Here is a 25,555-nt window from a genome sequence, read left to right on the forward strand (position 1 = left end):
GCCCCCACCCTTTTTATCAAGTTTTTGCAACATCACAGAAACCCGGTGTTGGACCAGCTGTCAGATGCCCCATTTCAGGACTCAGCAGTCTTTAGGGACTGTGGTAGAGCTGCTGTCATGGTCTCTAGACTTCATAGTCAATGAGAAAGATGTTGGCTGACACTGAAGTGGCAGGCAAGGACTCAGCAATGTCTGACAGAAGTAGCTAAAACTTTCTGGATCAGGAATATTTAAAATTAGGCAGATTTCATTTGTCTCTTTGATGTATTTGGAACTTTCTGGTTTTAGAGAGGCAAAAGCAAAAGACCCCACGTATATGCAATGACCTGGGGCTTTGCAAGGGACTCATGCTATTAAGAGAAGAAAAAAATATAAATAGCCTATTCTGAATTTTGCAGACTATGTGTCTTAAACATGGTAAGTCTCAAAGAATTAAAAACATTGGCTAGATTGTAACTGGATTTTAGCTTAGAACTGTTTAAAACCATGGAGGATTTTTCTTTTGAGAAATCATGTACTTTGACCTCTCTGCACTTGGTGAATTTGGGGCTTGTGGCAATAGGACTCCTTGGCTTTTGTTTTGTAGAGTGTGTTCTGCTTTTAAAATACATTCCAGCAAACATGTTGAGCAGAGGTTAGGATCAGTGACAGTATTTCCAACTATAGCCTAGATCTTGTTACAGAAACTTGTTTGGGAACCTTCAAAAATATATAGAAATATTCTTTAGGCGTAATTGAGGGGAAAACTCCCTTCAGGGCATACTTTTTCTGTGTAGGGAATAAATATTTCTTAAAGTTGATATTACACAATGCTATGTTCACATAGTAAGATGAAGATTCTGAATGTAACATACCTCTTAAATTTCTCGGTTTTGGGGACAAAGCAGGGAAGAAAGTTGTGTACGTGTTTTCCTTTCACTGTCACTAGAGGAACCTCAACAAAAATATATTTAGGTATCTTAAGAACTAATTGTAGGGTTCATATGTGATAATAGTTACAGTTTTCTTGTGCAGACTGCTGGAGCTCCAGTGCTAATCCTAGCAATGGACAAATTCAGAAAACCATTTTACTAGACCTAACTGCATTTAGCATTTGACATCTTATTTTACAAAATAAAAGTACTTAAGATACAATTAGTTACCAATACTTCTTTTGGTTCCTTCCTTATATTCAGTAGGCATTAGAACAGCTCAGGATATCATTAGTGCAAAGTTGACTGTACATTAATGAATAACAAAAACAGGGAGGAAAAAAACTTTGTCCGTCTGTTGCTTCATCAGAGGAAGATGTTAGCATCACAATCATGGAGTTAAAGTTTGGAGAAGTTATTTGAGCAGCATGCACTCCAGGATGGTGCAGCACACTCTGAGAGTCTTCAGCTAACAACTGATTTGAGCAGGGACTAATAGAGGTCGCAGCTGCTTTTGTTGAGAGTGCAAAAGGTGTATGCAGTGTGCAGAGTAGCTAACTTAATTAGACAGCATTGAGTTGTGTTTTGAGTTAGAATAGTTTTGGTCAGAAGGGACCTAAATGTCACCAGTTCCAGCTCCAGTTTAGATGCTTTCTAAAGTCTCTCTATTCTGGGATAAGATTTTCTCTGCACTTCTCTGTCAGAATGCTTTCTTGCTTAATGGCACATCTGTCTGGTTTGCTCTCCCTGTGCAAGCTGGGAATGCTCACCCTCACTCAAAGTGAGACCACTAATGGTGGGATATACAATGCGTGTGAAGGCAGACCACACAGACTTGGATAGCCTTATTTTGAAAACAAACACACAAACTATAAACCCAGGGAAAATCCATTTGCAACCTAAAAAGGAAAAGGGTGTTACATTCCTCACACAATTCAGGAAGCGCTAAAGGATTTTGCTCAGCCTTAGTGATGGCAAAAGCACTTTAGGTGAGTATGTATGTGGAGAATTTAGACCCATCAGAAGAAAATTTCAGTGTAGCAGTTATAAACATTTAAAAGCAGAGGGTTATAAAGAAAAGATATTTGCAGTCCTTAGTCCTTAGATGCTAGTAGGTATTAATGCTTGAGTTTCTTTAAAGTTCCAGTAAAGTAGTACTTGCTCCTATGTTTTTTAGCAGCAAAGTGCATTTATAGGTAAAAAATGACAGGACAACTAAATATTTAAAAAAACCCAGGGAGATCTAGTCCTCTAATTTTTAATCTGTATTCTAAGAGCTTGATAGTGTAGACAGCAGCTCTGACAGCTGCAGGGGTCTTGTGTTTCACTAAGGGTACTTAAACTGTTGTTAAAGTCAGTTTGCATTGAGAGTGTTAGAAAGACTGCAAATTGGTGGTTTGGCTACTGGGCTGTAAAATTGCTGAATGTCAGAAAGTGTCAGAAGAGGAGGAACTGAAGAGATCCTAGTTTTGATCTTTTAGAAAGATGCACCATTCTGGAAGCAGCTGATCCTGCAAGGCCAAATGCCAAAATATCAGCAGGGAGAGAGGAAGAGATTGAAAGAAAACACATTTGGAAGGGCAGATCTCAGAACTAACTGTTCATAAAGAAATGTAACAGAAAGCTTCTACACACCGTTTCCTGAGGAGATCCAGCTTCCTCTGATGCGGATGATATTGGTTGTATTGCAGGACATTCATAGAAAAATGAATTAAAGTTCTTTTTTTTTTTTCTCCTCTCTTGCATTTGGAAAACATTCTGGCAATAATGTATGCTCCTGACATAATGGATCAAGATTTTTATGCATCTGTTTTCCTGCTTCTGACAGGCAAGACAATAATGTTTAATTCCAGTGGTTGTTATTTCACCCAACAATTATAAATGGGGACAGCAAGAAATCATGAGACACATAGATAATTTGTTGTATCTGGGGTTATTAACAGGTAATTGAAGGCAGGAAAAGGGAGCTGGAAAGACAACCCTCCCCAAAACAAAGCAAAAGAATCTCCCCACTACCCAACTTTTTGTGACCCTTTCTTTTAGGATCATTTTGAAAGCCAGTGTCACTGAAAAGCCACTCATCATCCTTGGCTGATCTCTATTACTCTTATCAGATCCTTGCCAGCTTTAGTGGTTCAGAGGAGGTGCCAGGCAGCTGTGTCCTGTTTGCAGCTGTGCTGCTTGCATGTGTGCAGCCTTCATCATACAACTTTCTCCCTCCCGCTTCTGACTCCCCACCTGCAAAACACAGACAAGGCTGACGGTTGAATAAAATTTCTGCCAGTGGCAAATGCAAACCAGAGTGCTATGTATTTTATTCTGTGAAATTTTATTTCTCTTGGTGTCACACAGAACGTTGTATGAATCTGAGCAACATTTTAGTAGAATAAAACACTTACTCCAAATCCATATAATCCACTTAAAGCAGTTGTATCCATTGGTGTGTTGACTGTTGCTTACATAACCTGTGTTTAAACTAGGTTATTGTTTGACATTATTTTTCCCATTTTTAAAAATTTATTTATTTCAAGGGAGAGTAAATGCTGGCACTCTCATTGGTGCTGAAGTTGTATATAAATATATATAAAGGCCAGAATATTGGTGTTACTTCACTTTTCTAAAGGATGCAGATTAAAAATTTCTTTTTAAGTAGCTTTACTAAACTGAGATTCAATTCACTGTTTCATCTGTAGTTGTTATAACAACTTCATGTTTATACACACACTTCATGTTTATATATATGCTTTGTGTTTTATGTATAACAACTTTGTGTTGTAACAACTCTGTATAATGAAACCAGAATTTCTGGATTCTAAAAGGTTTTCTGACTTCCAGACTGTTCCTAAAAAACTAGTTCTCAAGAATACAAATACCAATAGACTCATAGTCTTTGAGATCAAAAGAAAATCCTGCGATCATCCAGTCAAACCGTATTTTACAGCCTCAGAATTAATTTCTGTTTGATGTAGAGTGTAGGTTTTAGAAGTTTTCCAATTTTAATTTAAACTGCCAGCAATGCAAAGTATCCAGAAGTTTTTAATATGTTCTATTTTTGCTTTATGTGTGGTTATTTAACTTCAACTTTCAGCCATTTCAGACTCCTGTAACTATTTGTGAGTTTGAAGAATACGCCTGTACAGCAGTTTGATGACCTGGATATGTGTTTGGACACTGTGACCTAAAAAACTTCCCTTTCCTCAGCTAAGACGACATCCTGATGTCGCTTCCTTGTGGATCTGTTTTTCTCTTCATTATATTTGGGCTTCTTTTCTGGGTCCTTGCTGTATTAATGCTCTTCCCCTGCCTTGCATGAAGGAAACTAGCAGTGAGATTTGCAGCTTTGCTCAGTGCGGATGCTTAGTAAACTTGCTTGTCATTTTGTGAAGCCCAAGTACATAGTCTGAAGAAAGTATTTGGGTAATTGTTGCCATTGTGAGAGACTGAGATAGCTTATCATCTCTTCTGACTTTCACACCATTCTGGCAAATAGTGGAAGTGCAGTCAGGTGATTTTAGCTGTTGTCTGATGCTAATATATGTTTGTTTATGCCCTAAAATCTAGTTTCGCATTTCAGCCCTTTCTGTCAGCAACTAAAGGAACTGGATGAAAGATTAGAGAGATCAAATAATAGTAGTAATAGGAAAGTATATGAAAACCAGTGCAGTTTTTAAACCTTCTGAAATGTCTTCCCTGATGAGAGCAGACATGTTCTGTAGCACATCCAAGATTCTATCAAACAAAACTTAAGTTTGTGTACTCCAGAAAATACATGTTTGTACATTTGAAGTTTGTCTTGGTCAGGAAAAAAATTGTTTTATTAGTACTGTAATCATATGAAAAAATCACATTTGTATTAGACCATCTGAAGTCCTTTTATTCCAATGGAAGACAGTGTAGAAATAGCCATAAAGATTCCTATAGAATGAAATAAACATAGATGAAAGAAATTTTGTGACAACTGTAGAGACCACATTGTAACCCTATAAGTCATATGATTGGAGACCAAAAAGTTCAAGTATATGCAATTTAAAAGTTTATCCCACAAATGATAGCCATGGATATAACAACCTTTATTTCTTTTTCTCAGTAATATGACAAGTGTTGTGAATTATGAATCCATAACAGAGTCACTGTTGTGGTCACACTTTAATTGCCAGAATGTACACAGGGACCATCCTGAAGTTGCAAAACAGTGGTGTTACCCTTGATTCAGCTGAGGCTTTAAAATAAATGGAAGTAACCAGCCAGTTTGTTAATCAGGCATCACGCCAGCCTGTATGTTACCTGATATGCAGAAATTGAGAGATACGACCTCACTGGAAGTGCTGTCCTGATTTTGTGAGGTATGGGATTAATAGTTCAGTTGAAAAAACATTTGGCTTTCTCTGGCCTACTGACTGTAGGAAAAGAAACTTCAGTCCTTTTACATTTGCTTGAGGGTTGGACTGCAGTGTTCTCTTAGGTTGGCTGTATGTGTCCTTCACAGGTAGGTTTTGGCAGTTTATTTTAAATGGTGATGATAATTATGTTTAAGAGGGGCTGTAATCAATCTTTTAATAGCAGTGAAGTTTACTGACATCTGCAGGACTGGGTTTCAAAGACAGAAAGAGGCAGCTTGTTCCAGAGCTAACTGCTAACAATTCTCCTCTATTGACTTGAAGTGATATATCAGAGACAAGCACATTGGCCATGAGAGAGTGGTGTTCCCCAATGTTTAGTGTTGGGATCAGACCTGTTTAGTATCTTCATCAACAACCTGAATGAGGGGATCAAGTACACTCTCAGCAAGTTCACAGATGACACCAAGTTGGGTAGGAGTGTTGGTCTGCTATAGGGTAGGAAGGCTCTACAGAGGGATCTGGACAGGCTGGATCAATAGGTTGAGGCCAGTGGTGTGAGATTCAATAAGCTGAAGTGCTGGGTCCTGCCCTTGGGTCACAGCAATCCAATGCAGCACTACTGGCTGGGGAAAGAGTGGCTAGAAAGCTGCCTGGTGGGAAAGGATCTGGGGTTGCTAGTTGACTGTGGATGCACATCAGTCAGCAGTGTGTCCTTGGTGGCCAAGACCAGTGGCATCCTTGGCTTTTATCAAGAATAGTGTGGCTAGCAGGGAAGTAACTGGTGAGGCCATACCCAAGTCTTGTGTTCAGTTCGGGTTCTTCACTTTAGTGGAGACACTGAGGTGCTGGAGCAAGTCCGGAGATGGGCAAAGAAGCTGGTGAAGGGTCTATAGAATAGGTGCTATGAGGAGCAGCTGGGGGAGCTGGGGATGTTAATCCTGGAGAAAAGACTAGAGAAGACCTTATTGTTCTGTATAACTACATGAAAGGAGGCTGTAGGAAACTGGGAGTTAGGCTTTTCTCCCAGGTAACAAATAACGGGATGAGAGGAAATGGTCTCAAGTTGTACCAGGGAAGGTTTAGATTACATATTTGAAAAAAAAAAAAATGGAAAGTGGAACTGCCCAGGGAAGTAGAGTCACCATCCCTGGAGGTGTTCGTAACACCTGTGGAAATGGCACTAAAGGGCATGGTTTAATGTTGAACACAGTAGTGGTGCTGGGTTGATGGTTGGACTTGACGATTTCAAGGGTCTCTTCCAACGTTAGTGATTGTATTATTCTAAGTAAGAGTAATTATCAAATTGTGCTACAAAGGCATGTGAAATGCCAAGGAACTAGGGAAATGGGGTGCTGTAAAGTATGCCACTCATACTTCCATAAAGTGTAAAATTCAACAAAAATCTAATACTAAAGCTTAGTACAAGCACTTTGGCTCAATTCTGAATTTTAAATACTACTTCTAAGTATATGCTATAAGCAGGGTCGGCTTGAAAAAAAAAAAATTGTCCTTTTCTTATGATTAAGGATAGACAGGCACAATCAAATAAACCCAAACGGGATCGAGTTTTCCTGTGGTTTAATGTACTCTGATCAGAAAACTGCTTAATTTGATATTTAGTATATGCTCTGTGACTGAATTTTTCCATGGCAGACTTATGTGAAAAATTTCCTTAAAAAATTTAGCAAAAGTTCTGGAAATAGGCTGAGTTATTTGTGGTACTTTCTTATGTTCTATTAAGAGGGTTTTGGTCAGTGAAGAGACTGCTCAGAAGATGTATTTACTTTAGTAAGTCCAGTATACCACTGATGGATATTACATACCACTTAATTATGGAATACTTTTACTGTCTTACTGATTCTCAGTGGATTTTCTAAATGGCAGTTGAAACCGTGGCAAACTCTTGACTGAATCAACACTTTTGGAATTACACTGGTGTTTTTGACATTTGAATTTAACCCTGTGGGAGAGATTTGTCTTCCAAAGATGTCATTAAATGAATTAAGGCCATCTTAAATTAGCACTTGCAGATGTCACAAGGACTTAAATGATTTATGACATGAGTTGAAGGACTGACCTAAGGAAAGAAAAAGATCACATCAGAAATTTCTACAGTTTTTTTTAATATTCGTAATAATTGCTACAGTAATTCAAACATGAAATCCAAGATAGTTCAGCTGCCAGATGTTAGATTCCAAAGCTAATGAAGTTTAGAAAGCTTAAAGTTTTATCCTCTAGTGAGCACTGGGTCAGCCTTTTGGTTTATTAAGAACATGCAATTTTAGGCCTAAGTTAGATGGAGTTGCAACATACAAGTTTACATTCGGAGTGATATTAACACTAATCCTCCCCGTACATTGAAATTCAAGATGATTACATTGTCCCAAGACTAGGTATTTCTAGATACTAACATTGTAATCAATGGTGTAAGCAGAGCTTTAGATACTGTACCAAGCAGACCTGTCAATTAGAGGCCTCTTAAAATTGTGTTCAAAATTGTGAGCTTTTAGCCCTTGAGTTGTTACAATGTGAGGTGTGTGACCTGTGGCTAAAACTTATAAACTACCTTGTATAAACATAGAAGTTGCTTTTGAGCTTGTGCTGTAGACTTTTCCTCACTGTTCTAAGGCTGAGTTATTTTGGAAACTGAACCAGAACATCTGAGTTGGTTAGGCCACTTCAGACCTGAGGAAGGGAAAAATTCCCAACTGCTTTAGATGCTTGCTCTTTGCATATGACAGCTGGGGCTGGTGCTGCTGGAAGCCACTGGCCAGGAGCCCAGGCTCCCTGAAACTTGTTCTCAGCTCTCCCACAAAACTGCTGTGTGATTTCAATCCTGTAATTTTGAGCTGCTTTGTGGTCAGCTGTGGTACAACACTCAAGAAGGGAGGAGGTTGGGCAGTGGCTGTAGCCATGTTCATTTATGAGTTACTACAGCTGTACCTATGAATAGAAAACCTGTCAAGACTTCCCCAAGGAGAGAAATTGTGGGTCCTTTTGCCTTTGATTGTTCCCTGGTTTTCCAGTCATCCATGAATCCTGGCCAGCAACAGATATGCTGAGCTTTTCCAGAATTTCAGTGTGATGCTTTTGCCCTTCCCAGCAGCTCTGGCTGCTATTAAACTGCCTCGGGACATAGCCTGTCTTCCTTCATCACTAGCCAGGCTGTTCCCTTTTCTGTTCACAATTTATTCCTCTACAGCCTTGTTCCTAAATGAAGAAGACTTTTTTGCCACAGTTTTAGGCTGGTATGTATGGGTTTATGTGAAGAGCTTGTAGCTCTAGGGGCGGGAAGGCTACAAGGGAAAGGCGAAGGACATTTCAGTTACATTAAAATGCTTAGCTGTGAATTCTTGTACCTCATGGATGTGGAAGTATGGTTATACTGCTACAGTTGATCACAAATATATAGCAAAGCAGATAGAAACCACTTAAGTCATATCAGGACTGACTGGCTTTTCTGTGGCTATGAGGTGGAAAAATGTGCAATGGATTTTAGCTTTGGTCCATGGGAAACACTGCAGTAGTTTGGCCTGCTGTTGTGCAAGATATATTTCTTTGGGCTTAAGTGGTAATTTCAAGGATTATCTGCTGTCTTTTCTCCTCTGCTTTTCTGGTTTCTGTTCAGTCTGTATTAACACCTGTTTCTTCTTTTATATTACTTTTTTTTCAGAATCTGTAGCATAATTATGACAACTGCTTTGATTGTGGATTGTCATTGACCTTGCTGAAGAAGCACTTTCTCAGTCAGCAAGAATGCATCACATAGCACTGCTGGAATCATTCACTTTTTATCCAACTTTAAGCCCCTGCATTTGTGAAATGGTATCGGCAATAATTTTCCATGATCTTGACCTATGTCAACATCTACTTTACCAACTGTCTTCATCTATTTTTATGGTGAAAACTGGCTGTTGCTTTTGTGAGTCAAAGAATAATAGGTTAAGAAAATAGCTAGGATTTTAATTATGGTCCAAAAAATGACACAAAATTCTTCTTAAGATGAGTAGTCCAGTTTTTGGGGGTCTCTCTTTTGTGACTGCACATAGATAGCAGTAGGTGTGTCAACAGTCTTTATCACTTCTCCTGCATTCCTGAGTAATGGCTCGGGCCTCAGTTGTTCACTAACCTGGGTATGGCCTTTGGATATTGATACGTCCTCCCACACACTTTAACCCTAAATCATTGACCTTTTGGTTTCATTACAAAGTGAAATGCAAAAACAGAATGTTGTCAAATTATACACTTAAGTAGAGCGGGTATTACAGAAAACTTCATGACAGGACAACTAAAGTACTTACTGGATTTGTTAGAAACATGGAATCATAGAATTGTTAGGGTTGGAAAGGACATTAAAGATCATCTCATTCCAACTCTCCTGCCACAGGCAGGGACACCTTCCACTAGACCAGGCTGCTCAAAGCCCCATCCAACATGGCCTTGAGCACTTCCACGGATGGGGGTATCCACAGCTTCTCTGGGCAACATGTTCAGTGTCTCACCACCCTCAGAGTAAAGAACATTCACCTTACCTAATATCTAATCTAAACCTACTCTCTTTCTGTTTACAACCATTACCCCTCATCCTATCACTACACTCCCTGATAAAGAGACCTTCCTCATCCTTCCTGTAGGCCTCCTTCAAGAACAGGAAGGTTGCTGTAAGGTCTCCCCAAAGACCTTCTCTAGGCTAAACAATCCAAACAGTCTCAGCTCTTCCTCATAGCAGAGGTTCTTCAGCCACCTGATCATCTTCATGGCCCTCCTTTGCCTGTCTCATGCTGGGCACCCCAGAGCTGGATGCAACACTCTAGAGAGTGAGGTAGAGGAAAAGTGTCTCTTGATATAGCCCAGCATACAGTTGGCTTTTTGGGATGTGAATGCACATTGCTGGGTCATGTTCAGTTTCTCATCCAACCATATGTCTTAAGTCCTTCTCTGCAGAGCTGCTCTCAATCCACTCATTAAACCTGTATTGAGGTTTAGTATTACCCCAGCCCAGGTGCAGAACCTTACACTTGTCTTGTTGACCTCCATGTGATTCACATGGGCCCGTGTCTCAAGTCTGTCAGTCTCCCTCTGGATGGCATCCCTTCCCACTAAAATAGGAACTGTTAGAGCAATTTTTCTCCTACGGCCTATTCTGGGACAGCACAGTCTCATATTCTGTCTCTGAGAGTGCCATCCTCACTTCTGTTCTTTTGTAGCAGGGTCTTTCAGAACTCATATATACATGAGTTGAGGGTCTTTAGGCAAATAAAGAATGAAGTGTAACATATGCAGCATGAGACCATCCTAGCTGGGAGGGAGGATGCTTGCCCAGAGCAATCTGTCTGTAGACAAATTCCAAGTAAGAGTGCTGCATTGCTGTTCATGGCCTGTTTTCCATATGATAAGGTAGCCCCCTTTTGCTGATCTGTTCTCTGGGTGTTACCTTCCATGTCCCCTGTCTAGGTTTTCTCTCTCTTTTTCTCTTTAATCTGCAGTGTTCCTGTGGCACCTGCTCTCTTGTTATGTTAGAAGGAATTTCCAATTTCTTCTTACAGGTGTAGGACAGATGGAAGTGAATGAGGCAGTACAAGGGTTACAGTTACAGTTTCAGTTAGGAGTGGCACCTTCAGGATCTCTTCTTCACAGACTCCAGACCCACACCTTCACATTTAATTTTGTCGTAAGTCACAGATTCTGGTATGAAATTTATAACTTACTTCAGAGTTAGAAATTTTTTTCACCCCAAGCATATTTTCCTCAAAATGGAAAGGATTACACCTTCAGCTTGCCTGTAACTTCTGCTATATAGTAATGGCATTTTCACATGTTAGCGTTGACACATTTTCAATAATTTTGAAATGTTTACTCCAGCAGACCCTCTCATGTATATTTGAAAAAATTCTCTTTCACAACAGTGTTTGTATGTTAAAAACCATGCTGCTTTGATAAATTGGTGGGATTTTCTTCCAGTGTGTAATTTTTTTTTCCTTTATCAAACTTTTTATTTTCCCAGTTTATAACACTGGGTGAGGGAGATCTTACTGCAGCATACCTACATGGGGCTCCTTTCCCAAGAATTCTGTTGAATCAATGTGGCTGAAAATGGTAGAAAGTAGTTTTGATTCACACAGAGATAACGTTTCATTTCAAATTGTAGCACTTAGAGAGAGAAAAAGTGCTTGAATTAGCTCAGAGCAGCTTTTATTGCCATAGCAGTATTTCATGCAGGTTTGTGAAGAAAAACTGCATCATGCACAGAACAATGCTGTGAGTCCTGAATTGAGGAGACTGAAAATTGTGAATTTTAAAAATAGCTTGGTCTTCAGTCTGGCTTGGCTTTGATTTCTAGACACTCATGGAATAGAACTTTTGAAGCTGAGGTCAATGGGAAAATGTCTTTTGTTACCCCTCAGTAAGTGTGAATTTATGGAAATGTTAAAATGAACTTCATTGTTTACACAGACTCACCTTTTCACAAGAAATGAGAATCTGTATAATTACTCCAGAAAGATTCTTTTTATACAAATGAGCTCCTTTAATACAGAATCAAACAAAACCAAAACATACCGGGCATTCTACAGTAACTTGTGGATGAATACCTGTAAAATACTCAAAGGTAGTATGTGTCACAATACTAAAATAACTTCCGAGTCTTGACCTTGTTTTCATCAATATAACCTAGTGATTGTACAGTGTAAACTATTCTATTTAAGTAGTAGTGATATTTTCTGTAAACAAAATTGTATGCATTTACTTGTCAGATGAATAAATTGTCTTCTAGTGATGTTTTAAATTAAGTTCTAAAAGGTTGTATCAATATAAACTCAGAATAAAAACAATTAATCAGCAGATGTCAACATTAGGAATTTGCTTAAAGTCTTCCAGGCAAAGCCGTAAGTAAGACTGTGATCAGGCATGTCGGGATGTTTTAAGTTACTCTGTCTAGCATCCTGCATTGTCTCCCTTGTAGCAGTGCATGGTCACTGACTGAGTGGTCAGTTTGACTTCCCCTTTTCACTGATGTGGTTGTCTGTAGTGTACAACATGAGTCCTAATGTTTTATACCAGGTTTGTCTAGTCTGAAGAAAAGGAGACTGAGAAGCAACCTGATTGCCCTCTACAGCTCCCTGAGGAGGAGACAGAGAGAGGGAGGTGCTGATCTCTTCTTCCTGGTATACAGTGATGGGACATGTGAGAATAGTTCAGAGTTGCATATGGGGAAGTTCACACTGGACTTCAGGAAGCATTTTTTTACCGAGACGTTGGTCAAACAGATCAGTCTTCCTGGAGGGGTGGTTGATGCCCCAGGCCTGTCAGTGTTAAAGACACATTTGGACAAGGCCTTCCAGTACTGTGCTTTAACTTTTGTTCATCCCTGAATTGGTCAGGCAGTTGGACTAGATGATCATTGTAGCTCCCTTACAACTGCAATATTCTATATGAGTCCACTCTATTCCATCTAGACACTTGCATTCCATCATTAAAGAGCTACCTGCACTATCTTCCCATATGCATACTTAGGCAAATGTGCCATTTACCCACGTCTGCATTTGTATGAAATTAAATGGCTCATTTACTTAGAGCAATTCAGTGCACACATAAAATTATCATTAAGTCTTGTGGGAAGACAAGAAGTTATGTTTCTTTTACTGGGTTTGAGTCTGATCATGCAAGCTGCAGAGCCCTTCTGCAAAATTTCTCTTTCGTATGTTTTCCCTAATTTTGCTAGGAGCTGAGGAAATAGGAATTATGGGCAACATCTAGCATGCCCTGCAACAGATAGTCTTTTGTGAAAAGGTGCTAGATAAGATACAAAAGAAAAATTTACCCGTATCTCACTAAAATATAACCACCTACTATACTGTAGGCTTGCAGATTAACTCAGTTGATATAAACTCTTGGACAAGTACATACGTATACATATATTGAAAATTCTTTATGTGTCAAATTATATATGTTCCAATAAACTGGAATTGTGCAGTTCTGCAGTGTTTATGATTGCTTGGACTGAATAAGTGATAATATTCTCCATAATATTATCTGAAATAAAGGAAATGGAGAAAAGAAATTAATTGGGCTTTTTTTTGAGGCAGCAATGCATGCATGCATTAGTCTCCACCAGTACTATGCTGCCTTTATATTTAAATCTTTTTATTGATCAGCAGATATTTGTACCTGAACAGGCAGTAATCAATGGAGACAACGTCACAGTGAACAAGTAAAGAGTTTGGCAAAGAGTTTGTCTAGCCAGGAAAACTCCTTTCATTTTATCCATGCAGAAATGGTATTAGGTTGCTGAAGTTCTGCTTAAATTTGTGCGTTGCACAGGCTCCAGGAATGTATTATACTTCTTTGGTTCTGTTAACAAAAGGAAGGTGTTTTCCAAAAATCCTCACAGTTGCTAGTTGTAGTTCCTATAGAAGCCTTGACGCACAGGAGTCCCTAATGCCAGATTAGATGCCCTGGGTCTCCGATTTATGGCTCCTCTAGGCAATAGTAGTGTTGGTGAGTTCTTTCATTAATGTTCATGCGTCTGAACTAGAGGTAACAGTGGTAGAAGGTTTAATCCTCTTCTGCTGAGTCAGTCTCATTGGTTTGTCTTTGCGGACACTTTTGCAACACCGTCAGATCCTCACATTATGTTGGTGGTAGGCATGTTTAATTCCTCCCTGAAGACTCAAGATAGGAGTGAGTTACCAAGCATGGCATGTTGTGCTCTGTGTGCTTTTGGCCTGTGAAGTGTTGAAATTTGTTGACTTAAACAACTTTGTCAGCATGGTTAACACACTCAAGTGGTTAATCCCTTCAGCAAAGGTTGAGTCAAGATAACAGTAAATATTCTTGCATCGTAGGAGCTTGAGACCCTCCACTCAGTTGAACATGTTTCTAGCACTGAGACCCAAATCTCGTTAGAAGACTTGGAAAGTGGATCTGTATAAGCCCTGAAAGCCATGGTTGCTTTTTCAGACCTGTTGAAGCTTTTTTGTTAATGACTGCTAAATAACAGTAATAGAAGAAGAAAGGCCCGTGGTCTGTGGCAGTCCAGGCAGGTGGGGAGTCAGAGACCAAACAGTACATAGGATGCCAATCTCTTGGTTTGTGATGTGTTGGGAGGTATGGGCTACCCACAAGAAAAGAAGCTTTGAAGAATAACAAGCTTCTGTTGTGAGGGTCTGGGAAAAAAAACATATATTAGCAGCAAAAGTCAGGAGAATAGGGTTTATTATTCAGTTAAAGACCAGTCTTTTCGTGGAGGAGAGAGCTAGTTAAGAGGCTTGTTGATCCCAGTTTAAAGCAGCCATTAGGCTTAGTTCTTACCAAAGTCTTTTGAGTTTCCTTTCTTTGACCTTTGCCCAGATATGCTTTGAGTGTCTTACAGGCCTCCAGACTTTGTTACACCAAAAGGCCTAAGACTGACTAGCCATCACTTCCTGCAGAGGACACCTGGATCCAGTCAGATCTGAAGGGAGCGGTTAGCTCTGGTCTTCTCATGAGGGATTTCAAACTGTAGTGGAAGAGGAGACAATAAGCAAGAGAGAAAGGTGGACTGTCAAATTTCTGTGTTCTCATAGAACCAGAAGGCAACTTATGATTGTTCTAGAAGATTTAACAGAGAAATCGGTTTCAGTGTCAGCACTAGCTGATAGTCTGTGTTCTTAGACTGCATAATTTAGCCTCTAGAAGAATCCTTTTGATCCTGATGTTAGTTCTTGGGAAGGAGAAAATTTCGTTTCTTCTTTATGAAAAAACCCATGATGCCTTGCCAGCCTCTATAAGGACTATCTGAGGAATCCTCTCTGGAGAAATTCAGAGATGTCTTCCTGCATTTTTTTCTGACCAAGAAGTAGAGGCCAGAGTGGTATGTCTGTCTAAGGATTTGAAGTGAATGCACAGGAGAGAGATTAGCCTGCGAAGGGAAAATATTAATACCATCTCTGACCAGTGACAAGGAAATATGTGAGCTGAAAGTAACTTCTTTGATATATTTGTATGTTTCTGTGCATACACAGATATTCATAAAGAGCACAAATAAAAGGTGCAGAGCTGGCTGCTAGGAGAAGATGGCTGTTTTGCTTGGAGAGAGGTGAATTGAGTTTTTATAGTTATATGCCTTGAAACAATTCAGCAGAAGTATAAGCTGCTGGATGTGTGTAAATATAACATGGGATTTTTTTGTGGTTAGTTCATATTATTTACATTTATTGAAACTAACTCCCATTTAGAATAGCTAATGCAGAAATAGCTGCAGAGTCCTCTCTGCTCTGAGGTTGATGTCACTTTTGGTGTTGCCTTTCTTTGGATGTGTAATGAATCTTTGAAGAGGTGTCAGACAGACAAAAATAACTTTCAGAATTAGATTTTTAACCCTTATATTTCTTTTCTAGTTTCAAGCCCATTTTTGTGTTTGTTTTAATTAGAGCTGTTGCTCAGTATCCAACTCTTTCTCCCAGGGAAGTCCTTAATATGAAATGAAGTTTCAGAGTGCCTCTCTGAGAAGCTCTTGACAAAGAGTCACTTTACTTAAAATAAGGTGTAGTTTTGGGGTTTTATTCTCTCCAAGTGGTGAAGGTGATTTAGATACTGATCAAGCAAAACTTTTAAATTTATTTTTTAATGTTCTTGTTTTCCAGAACGGAAAGATAAAAATAAAAACAAACCCACCCTTTTAGAAATTCAGTTAAGTCTTCATTGTAATATGCTGTTATATTTTGTGTATGAGTTTTTATGAATTCAAAAGAAGAATAAGTCTGATAAAGAGAAATAGTAAAATAATAGTATTTAAAAGATGATGCCCAATGAAGTACTTCTAGTAGGGTATTTAAGTAATTATTCAGGTAGATTTGTAACACTAGTTAAATTGAATGTATTCCTTAGTGAACAGTATGTCAAGGTGATTTGCACGATTTCTACTGCCAAAATGAACCCTCTAACATGAAATATGCCTTGGAGTATGGTAATGAGAAGGATCCCAAGTTTTCTCACATTTCTTGATAATCTCCACAGAACCGTAACACTTTCCATATGTTTTTCTGGTTGGCAGGTGGAGTGGATACAACAGCAGGTGGTTAAAAGAAGGATAAAGAGGGATTATAAGCCTGGTGGTACCCAATCCACTTATTTCAATGATCCCAAGTGGCCAAGCATGTGGTACATGGTAAGTACATACAGGGTCACTGACCGTTTCATGCTAATGTTTCATTCTCCGGTTTGATATTTTGAAAAGGGGTGGAAGAATATGTTCAGAAAAAGCAAATTTGGGCATTTTTATGTAGCTAATAAAGGTCTGTAAACTCCTTAGAAGTATTACAAAAAATTTGTGGTGAGCCCTGCAGTAGGAAGCATTTATTGATGCTTTCATTCATGAATTCTTCCTATTGCAAGATGTTTTGGGAATTACTTATTTGAGGATAAGCTTTCAGCAATGAGAATGGAAGGAACTTAGCCACAACTTGTGAGAACCCACTTGTATTTAATGCTTAATTCACTGTCCCCAACATAAATGTATTTTGTCCTGAAGCAGAAGGAGAAAGCCACCAAGACTGACAATTTAGTGTTATAATTACACTCTTTTTAATAAGTAACAATTTCATTGTTGAAATAAATGGATTGTTTATGCTATTTCCTGTCTGACAGAAGTTGTATTTTTTCCAAAAAAACCCTTTTTTTTTGACGTGGTAGTCACAGTTAAAGCCTGGAGTGAAACTTTGTACTCATGATGTTTTTAAAAATATCCTCATTTTTGCCAGGTGAAAATTTTAGAATTATGGAATGGTTTGGAACAAAGAGACCTTTAAAGGCCTTCTAGTCCAACCCACTGTTCAATGAGCAGGAAGATGCTTCAATTACATCAAGTTGCTCAGAGCCCCGTTTGACCTGATCTTGAATGTTTCCAGGGATAGGGCACCTACCACATCTCTGGATAACCTGGTCCAGCATTTCACAACTCTCCTTGTAAACAATTTCTTCCTTATGTCTAACCTAAATCAACCCCCTTTTGCTTTAAAACCATTGCCCCTTGTCCTACAGCGACAGGTGCTGCTAAAAGTTTTGTCCCCATTTTTCTTAATGATGCCCCTCCAAATACTGAAAGGCTGCAGTAAGGTCTCCCTGGAGACTTCTCCAGGATAAACAACCGCAATTCTCTCAGTCTTTTCTCACAGGAGAGATGCTCTGATAATAGATGCTTGTAGCAGTTGCCTGCAATTCTATCAGAAAGGTAGCAGTCTCTATTTATGAACCAGTCATGTTGTCTAGCCACACTACCTTGCAGCTGTGCCGCAATTGCCAGTCTAACACAGAAAAGACCTTAGAGCATCAAGTAGACTTCACTGTTTGCTTTGTACAACTTTCAAAATTCCTCATTTCTGCTCCAGTGGAAGAAAATCCTCACTTTCAGACCCTCTGGGAAGGGACTGTTCTGGACTGATTGCATTTACATCCGCTGATGAACTCCATGTATTTGCAACATCTTTAGTGGTAGTGGTTTGCCGTCATTTTGTTGAAAGACATCAATCAGTAAAGTATTAGTGACCATGGTATTTCATCAGAGAGATTAGCTAAAAATATGTGAATGGGGTGACTTCAGGACTGACTTGGGACATTACCAGTTATCCTCATATGACTGTGTTTGTTATTGTTTCCATAGCTGCTTTTGTTAATCTTTCTTAGCTTTGTAAGGTAAAGGGGAAAAAATGAGTTCAAGGTTGCTTAATGGTTTCAGTCATTGCTGTGCTGGAAGAGGTTTTTAGGTTGCTGGCATGTTGTTGAGAAAGTAATAAGAGTAATAAGAAATTACTCTTGAGTCATTTCTTGAGAAGGTAATAAGTAAACTGTCATATAGAGACTTGCATTTGGATTAATAAGTAACTTCTTTGTGGGCTAAGATTGATACCTTTGCCCACTGAACTGGCACAGTTTCTAACAAGGCCGTAAGTGCAGTTCAGATTTGTTGACAGAAGTAGTTTTAGTCAAAGACTTTGTCAGGCCATATCTGATTAATGTTTTTCCTCTCCAAGCTTTTTCTTCACAAGTACCACTTTTCATAATTTTAATTTTCTAGGCTAGAAATAATACATTTTTGTTTGTGTGATATCCATGGCAAGAAGTTACAAGAGAGAATCAGGCCTTCTTTCTCTTTTGAGCCATCACAGAGTTTAAAAGAAAGAAAAGGTGATTTTCTTCTGTTTTCCCTCCCTCAAAGCAAGGGAAGTTGGGAAAAACCCAAGTTCTTTAGCATAACTTCTGAATCCTGAGGCATCTGTGCTTAACAGTAAGATGATAGAATATTTTTGTAGACTAATTAGCGTACGAAACTTTACCAATCCAACTGTTATTCAAAAGTGACCTACAGAATCAGGTCCAGTTTGCTCAGAATGAATGGATAGCAATGAAAAAAGGAAGTCCCTAGTTAACATCCTCTTCAAAATTTTGAGTCAGAAGAGAGCTATGTCCCGTACCCCATTCCCAGAGCTCAGCTACCTTTGTATCATCATGTTAATCTAATAAATTTCTTCTCTTCCACTGATGTTGACAAAATAACCTGTTAGCCAGTAATTGGATGAATTATATACAATCAGTTTGCTGATTTTGGCTGAAAGAATTTGAAGTCAGCTGGTCTGTATTTTTTATTTTGCTTAATTTGAGCTAACAGTAAATAGTGTCTTCAGAATGACTGAGGTGACTTTGTGCCTAATCAATTCCACTGTACCTGCTGGTTGTTCAAATGAGTTTCCTTATCTTGCCTGCATTGAAAAACTACAGAAAGCAAATATATTAATGTATATATACATATATCTTAAAATCAAGAGGAAGTAAATATAGTTTAAATAATAGAAATAAATGTGAAGCTGTGGTTAATATAACTAACTTCAGTAGATCAGTCAGAGTATTGTTGTTGTTGACCATTTCTTTTTGTTCCCCACTTCAGGAAGAGCTTTGTAGTGGTAGGCTGAAACTGGAATCACACAGGCACAGAGGCACAGCTTTCTGCAGCTGTAATTTACCTCTGCTGTGATGATGGGCCCCATTGGATGGGTTTTTAAAAATTTTCTAAAAATAAGGAAAACAGATAAGCATAATGAAAACATTATTTAAAAAAAAAAAAACTTCTGAAAACATACTTGAATAGAAATTGGTTAGCCTACTAAAACATACAACGCCTGGCTGTGCTGTTTCTCCAACTGGTTATGGGACCTAGTTCTGTGGGCTTTTCACAAAGCATTCCTGATTTCCAAAACTGGACTTGAAAGGATGAGCAGATCCACAAATACAAGGTGTTTTAGGGCATTCAAGGTGGAAGAGGATCATAGCAGTGCCATCAGGGCACAATAAAACCCTGTGACTGAGCCATAGTGGAAAAGAACATTTACCAATTACTTGGTGAATAATACTAAAGTAATTTCTTAGGTGAAACAGCTATATAATATTGCTGCACAATTATAGATATGAAGTGATGTACTGAGGTTTTTAGAAAGCTGTTGAGGATAAAAGATTTGCTGAGAAGCCTCATCAGTTAGTATTTATTGGTCATCAATCATCACACTTATTGGTATATTTGCACTGTAAGATTTCTGATATAGACAGGTGAAACATAATTTACACTGCAGAGAGCAATCCATGCAAGCTGGTGTGTACTAAATTACTTACATCTAGGGCTGGCTGCCTTGAGCTCTGATGCTGAAACCAAAACCCAGGAAAAATTGCTTACTTTTCCCTTTCAGTGAGGACTGTGAAGCAAGCATTGCTTTGAGCTTCAGTGAAGTGTCTGGTGAACCCAGCTTACTTCATTTGTTCAGAAAATTCCTCCAGTATGCTACATAGTGCTCTCCAGTTACAGCTGTGAGTTCCCAGGGGAGCTATATGAGCATTCACAGAGAGGGACAGACCCTTCTGCTCTGACACAGTATAGTTGCCTCTGGATGGCAGCCAGAATGGGACTAATAAACCTTTATCAGCAGTGAGTAGTGTGAGTTTCCTAAGGTCCTGTTGCCATGAAATAAGGTGGAGGTGACGAGTTAGACAGGTGAGTTGCTTCCCGTATGCCACTGAGAAGATCTGTAGGGAGTTAGCTTACCTTGTGCCTCTCCTCCCAGCTCAAGCAAGCGGCAGAGCAGACAAAAAGCTTTTACATCCCTGACCTCGCCATTAATGAGGTCATCTATGGTGAGTGGGACTGTGAAAGGAGACAGAGGGACAAAGGAAAGAGTGACAGGAGCCTGATGAGATGGGTTGGAAAGAGGCAAAGGGAGAAGGAGAGGTCGCAGTGGTTCTGAGTGCTGGCCCAGGTACAGGGAGGCAGAATTCAAGATAGAATTTCACCTGCCATATGCTAACACCACAGCAAATGAATACGTGTCACTCTCCTTTACGACCTCCCAAAAATTTGTTTGACAGCTAAGGAAAAACTTCATTCTCTTTTTATTGCCCTCCCAAGAACTGTTCTCTCCTTTCATTTGTACAGTGGAAGCCAAATTGTTGTTCTTTCTGAGGTGGCATGGCATGCTTGAAAGTGTTTTGCATATTTTGTAACTTGGTTTGGTTGTTGCATGCACTTTCATATTTTTGGGTTTTATTCCATGAGAAGCTCAAGCTTTTGGTGTTCTACAAATTTAAGAAGTTGATCTGTGACTTAACTTCAGCAGAAGTGCTGCTAGGAAGAACCACTCTGCCTGTCCAAACATTACTGTGTGAATCTGCATGTGGAAACACATGTTTTGTTGTTCTCTGTGGACAAGGTAGAACAATAACATGAGGTCAAGTAATACACAATTTGACCTAAATTAATTTCCTTTTGGAAGACAACAGCATACTTTAAGTAATCAAAAGCCTATAGAAGTGGATTTATCCATGCCTACGGAAAAGAGATCATTAATGAAGATAGTTTAGCAAGATTAGCAAATAGTTTGAAGACAGACTGACCAGATAGGGTTCTTGTTCTGTTCCTTTGGGACATTCAGTTCTGGCTTCTAGATAAGCATACCTGGAAGTGGCCTGAGAGCACAAAATGGAAGCCAGCACCATTTGGGACTTGTGCCAGCATTTTCACTGAAGCAAGAAGCCATACTGAAATAATTTCCATGCTTGCTTTGGGAGAGCTTTACCTGTCTGTCAAAGATTTGGTAATAAATCATACAGCAAAAGCACACATCCCTCTGCCTACTTGCTGCTGTGATTGTATCTTCAGAGGCAGAGTACCCACTTCTAGCTTTACAGAATTTATTTTAAATGGATTTTTTTTTTTTCCTGGACAGCAACTGAGTCACATTAAGAAACTGTAGGTACTTGTCTGTATAATGTTCTTTGTGAAATATCATTTGTGTACAGTATTGTGTTTTCCTGCACTGCCTTTTTCTGAGTAGTTTTTTGCAGTTAGTAAGGAAATGATAATGCCTCAAAATCTTTGCTGAATTTCTAATGACATTTGATAAATATTTGCCTTTAGTTTTTGTATGTTGTACTGGGGCACATTTTGGTATATTTCAGTTTTTATCTTACATTGCACTTCTGCAGGAAAACCATTAATGTACATACAGAGGTACATAATTACCTGGAAGTACATTTTTCCTCTTTACAAAGGAGAAGGAATCATTGCTTTCTAAGAGCAGTTTTCAAGAGCAGCTGTTTAGTTAACTATCCACTTTTCAGATTTTTAAAAATCAAAATCAACTAATGTCAGAAAGCAAAACAATTTCTTATGCCATGCAATACTGAATACTCTGTTTATTTACTGAAAAAAAAAAAGAGAGGTAATTTAATTAATAGAAAAAATACTGATTTGTTCCAAACACTCACTTTATGTCTTGTTTCGCTGTTGTTTGCATACTAAAATCGCAGATACTTCAGGAAACGTATTATATCTCTTAGATAAGGTATTATCTCTAGGAAATATATACTGGGAAATGTATTATATCTACTTAACTAATATTTTATACTTTTTTTCACCTCAAGAACACTGTGCATGCATCAGGAATGCCAAAATGACCAAAAGTACAGAGTCACAGTGCAGAATTGATTCTGGGGCTTGCCTGTCTTGTGGTCTGATTGATAAGGAATGAACTAGTGTGACGTGTTCAGTTTGCCCTCATCAGAAGCATACTCATAACCTATGAGACTTTTAGGAATTTCTGATACAAACAGTTACTATATTACCTCCCAACCAGGAGGCAAAAATTCAGTGTTATGCAAGTGTAAGGCAATGTCCTAACCATTCAGTAAACAGGATAAAGGAGAGTCTGGATAATGCTTTTAGTCATATGATTTAGTTTCAGGTAACAGCACAAGACCTCAAGTCTCCTCAAGGAGAGGCAGGTAGAACTTCTTGGAAAATATTCCAATTCTGAGGTGTGGAGCAAATAAGGTAACATCTGTGCTTGCTCTTCTGCTGAGAAGATTATAAATTCTGCAGAACTGGCTGTTTCAAAATGAACTCATTTCCAGCTAACAGCAGAAAAACATGGTGGTCAGGGGGAGGAAGTGTGCAGGAGTAAAGAGCCTCAGATATCCCCGAGAGGTGGAAGTGTGAATTGTTTAAGGTATTAATACTACTTTTCCATACTTTCTTCTATAGTGATAGAGTTCACTAAATCATGAATAGTATGCCATTTAAGCATTTAATTTCCTGTCTTCATTGATTTTTATGTGAATTTCTAACAAACAAAGCAAGTTATTTTCAGTTTTGAAAACAGTTTGAAACTATATTAAACCCATGTAGTATAAGCACAGTGGCTTAATGAGAGGCATATATATGATAGACTAAACATGAAGTGTATGGCAGGGTTTTCCCTCTCCTGTGTCTTTTGGACAAGACAATTTATTAATAAACACTAAGTTACTGCTTGGGAATAAAAAACTGCTGATTGGGTTTTATGAATACCAGCTCCTAGTCATACAATCGTATTTGGAGCCAGAAATCCCATTTAGGAAGAAAAAAAGAGAAGTTAAGCAAAGAAAAAGCATTTCTGAAGTTACAAAAAACTCTTCCATAGCCTGGTTTAAGTTTGAATCACTTTTTCTCATTATAAGTCTCCTGGTCTGGCTGAAAATAAGCTGTTGAGGAAGGTTTGTTAAATGTAAGCTTTCACATACAGAGTTTGGATGGGCTTTATATTATACCAGCTGCTGAAACACTGAAATCCATATACCCTTTATTAACTAGGACCTCATCTACACATGAATTGGAATGCTGATAAAGAAATTAATATAACCTACTTAGAAAGTGTTACAGCTCTTACATCTTGGTAACGAGTCAGTCTGCTTACTTTCAGGAAACATGATGCTGAAAAAAAAATCTAAATTCTTGTAGACCACTGAATTTGTGTTGAAGAATCAAGACCCTTTTCTGATGGTTAAGTTTCCCAAGATACCACCAAACCTTGAGGCTCTGTGTTCATCCTACCACCTGCAGTATCTTTACCCCTAGCTCTTCAATCCTGTCCCCATCCTTTACATCATCTCTTATGACTACCTGAACTACCGAGAAAAAACTACAAACAAACAAGCAAACAAAAAAACTCCAACCAACCAAAGAAAAAACACCAATTTTGAAACCTCAAAATAATAGACTAAAGGAGGATGGATTGAAATTTTCATCAACAACACTGAGGAGTTAGATTGTTCCAGCTTTCTTGAGGATCTTGACCCTCAATTTATGGTAGCTATCCACTTAGTTTTGATTTAATTATTAGAGGTATTTGCTACTCTCACATGGTTGTCCCTTTTAAAACGTTGCCACCTGCAATTTCCATCTGCTCCCACTCAAGATTGGTGATGAAATACTACATAAGAGGATAAAAGTGTTCTGAAAGTGAAAGCATTATTCTACTTTGTGCCTGTCCTTTGGAAATGTTTGCCCTTACACACCATAACATTGACCCATTGTCATTGATACCGACCAGTGAGAGAGAACGAAGTTCTGAAGGTTCCTGCCTTTTATACCCACTCACACTGGGCATGAGATGTGGTCTGCTTTCACTGTCTGGCTGCTGCTGCTTTACCAGTATTCAAAAGTTTCAAATGTTGACCTCACTGTGTGAAGCAGCTTTGATCTTGTTTGTAATACAGTGATAGCACAGTGATAGCCAAAGACCATATTGTACATTGTGTAAACTATAACCACTGACACATTCTGAGGACTAATTCAGGATTTATTCTTCTGAATTAATCTACATGGGTGGCCAAACCCACTTTTTAAGCTTGGTTTGTTACTATACAAAGGCCTAGAAAAAAATCTTCAGTGGTCTCAGTGTTTGAAAAATTCATACACAAGAGTTGTCCCGTGGTCTAATAGGAGAAGTCAAATGATGGCTGAGTCATTCATCTCTTCTCATCTCTTGGCATGTAGAAGTTCTACATGTAGAGTGTGAGTGGAACAGAGGTTATGACCCACGTTGCCTCCAGGCAGGCACCAAGCAGCAGAGGTCTCCTGATGCAGTCATGTTCTATGAGGAAGGACAGGGACAATTTGCGTGTCTGTATATGTGTTTGAATTTTAAAAAAAATAATAATTAGAATTCTAACTTACCAGTTATTCTAAGTTACTTTTCTTGTAGGCATTTGTCAATAGGGATACTACTAGGAAATGAACTCACATAGGAAAATTCAATTAGAAGTAATGCATGCAGTATTAGGCAGATTTCCCCCATTTCTCCTTTTGGTGGAAAGGAGATTATAATCACACTGCATGCAGTTGCTCATTTGAGTTGTGTTGTGTTGGGAGAGGCAAGAAGAAAAGTACTTACTGTGGATTGAAAAGTCCTCACTTCAAATATTGTATCCATGTTAAGTCCTGGCATCTGTAAGTCAAAGGATGATAGTTTAAAGTGCCTAAACAGGGGGATAAAACCAGCTGTTTTGGCTGTTTGTAAGAATGAAAAAAGAGATCTTTTAATAACAAAGTTCTATCTGTAATGATGTTGTTAGTGAGATAATGTGCAACAAAGTATACAGGCATGTGATCAGATCCCATGCACCTCAGGGGAATTAGGCATCCCCCTGAATGCCTTGCAGATCAAGGATAGATTTAAGCATATTCCTAAACTTAATGTGTACTTTAAAGTTCTGTTGATTTTTCTCAGCGTCCTCCAAGCCAACATTAATTGGCTGTTAATTGGCCCAAATTTTGTGTTTTAATAACCCTGTCATTACATTAGTTGGTTTTGTTGATTGTTCTATGTCAAATGCTCAGTCTCTAGAGGAATTGATGAGGGTGTCTGTAAAAAGACTGGAATGGATCTTCAGTTGAATTAATATAAAAGCTGTATTTATATTACACAACACCAAGGTTATAAAATGAAACCAGCTTTCTTCTTGCTTTCT

General features: G+C 38.6%; 1 protein-coding gene across 6 annotated transcripts in view; it reads left to right on the forward strand.

Annotated features, from left to right (window-relative positions):
* Positions 1–25,555, forward strand: part of PCSK5 (proprotein convertase subtilisin/kexin type 5) — a 229,293-nt gene that overhangs the window by 29,779 nt on the left and 173,959 nt on the right. For all 6 annotated transcript variants that reach the window (XR_006013538.1, XM_042012677.1, XM_042012675.1 and 3 more), the window contains exon 3: positions 16,284–16,397. Coding sequence is in view for 5 of the 6 variants with exons in the window: in XM_042012677.1 (XP_041868611.1) it covers positions 16,284–16,397 (114 nt within the window). In the remaining variant the exon portion in view is untranslated. The remainder of the gene's footprint in view (positions 1–16,283; positions 16,398–25,555) is intronic.

Source organism: Corvus kubaryi, unplaced genomic scaffold, assembly GCF_017639235.1.
Source record: "Corvus kubaryi isolate FWS band 111438036 unplaced genomic scaffold, C.kubaryi_AGA036_p1.0 split1-37296, whole genome shotgun sequence".
NCBI lineage: Eukaryota > Metazoa > Chordata > Aves > Passeriformes > Corvidae > Corvus > Corvus kubaryi.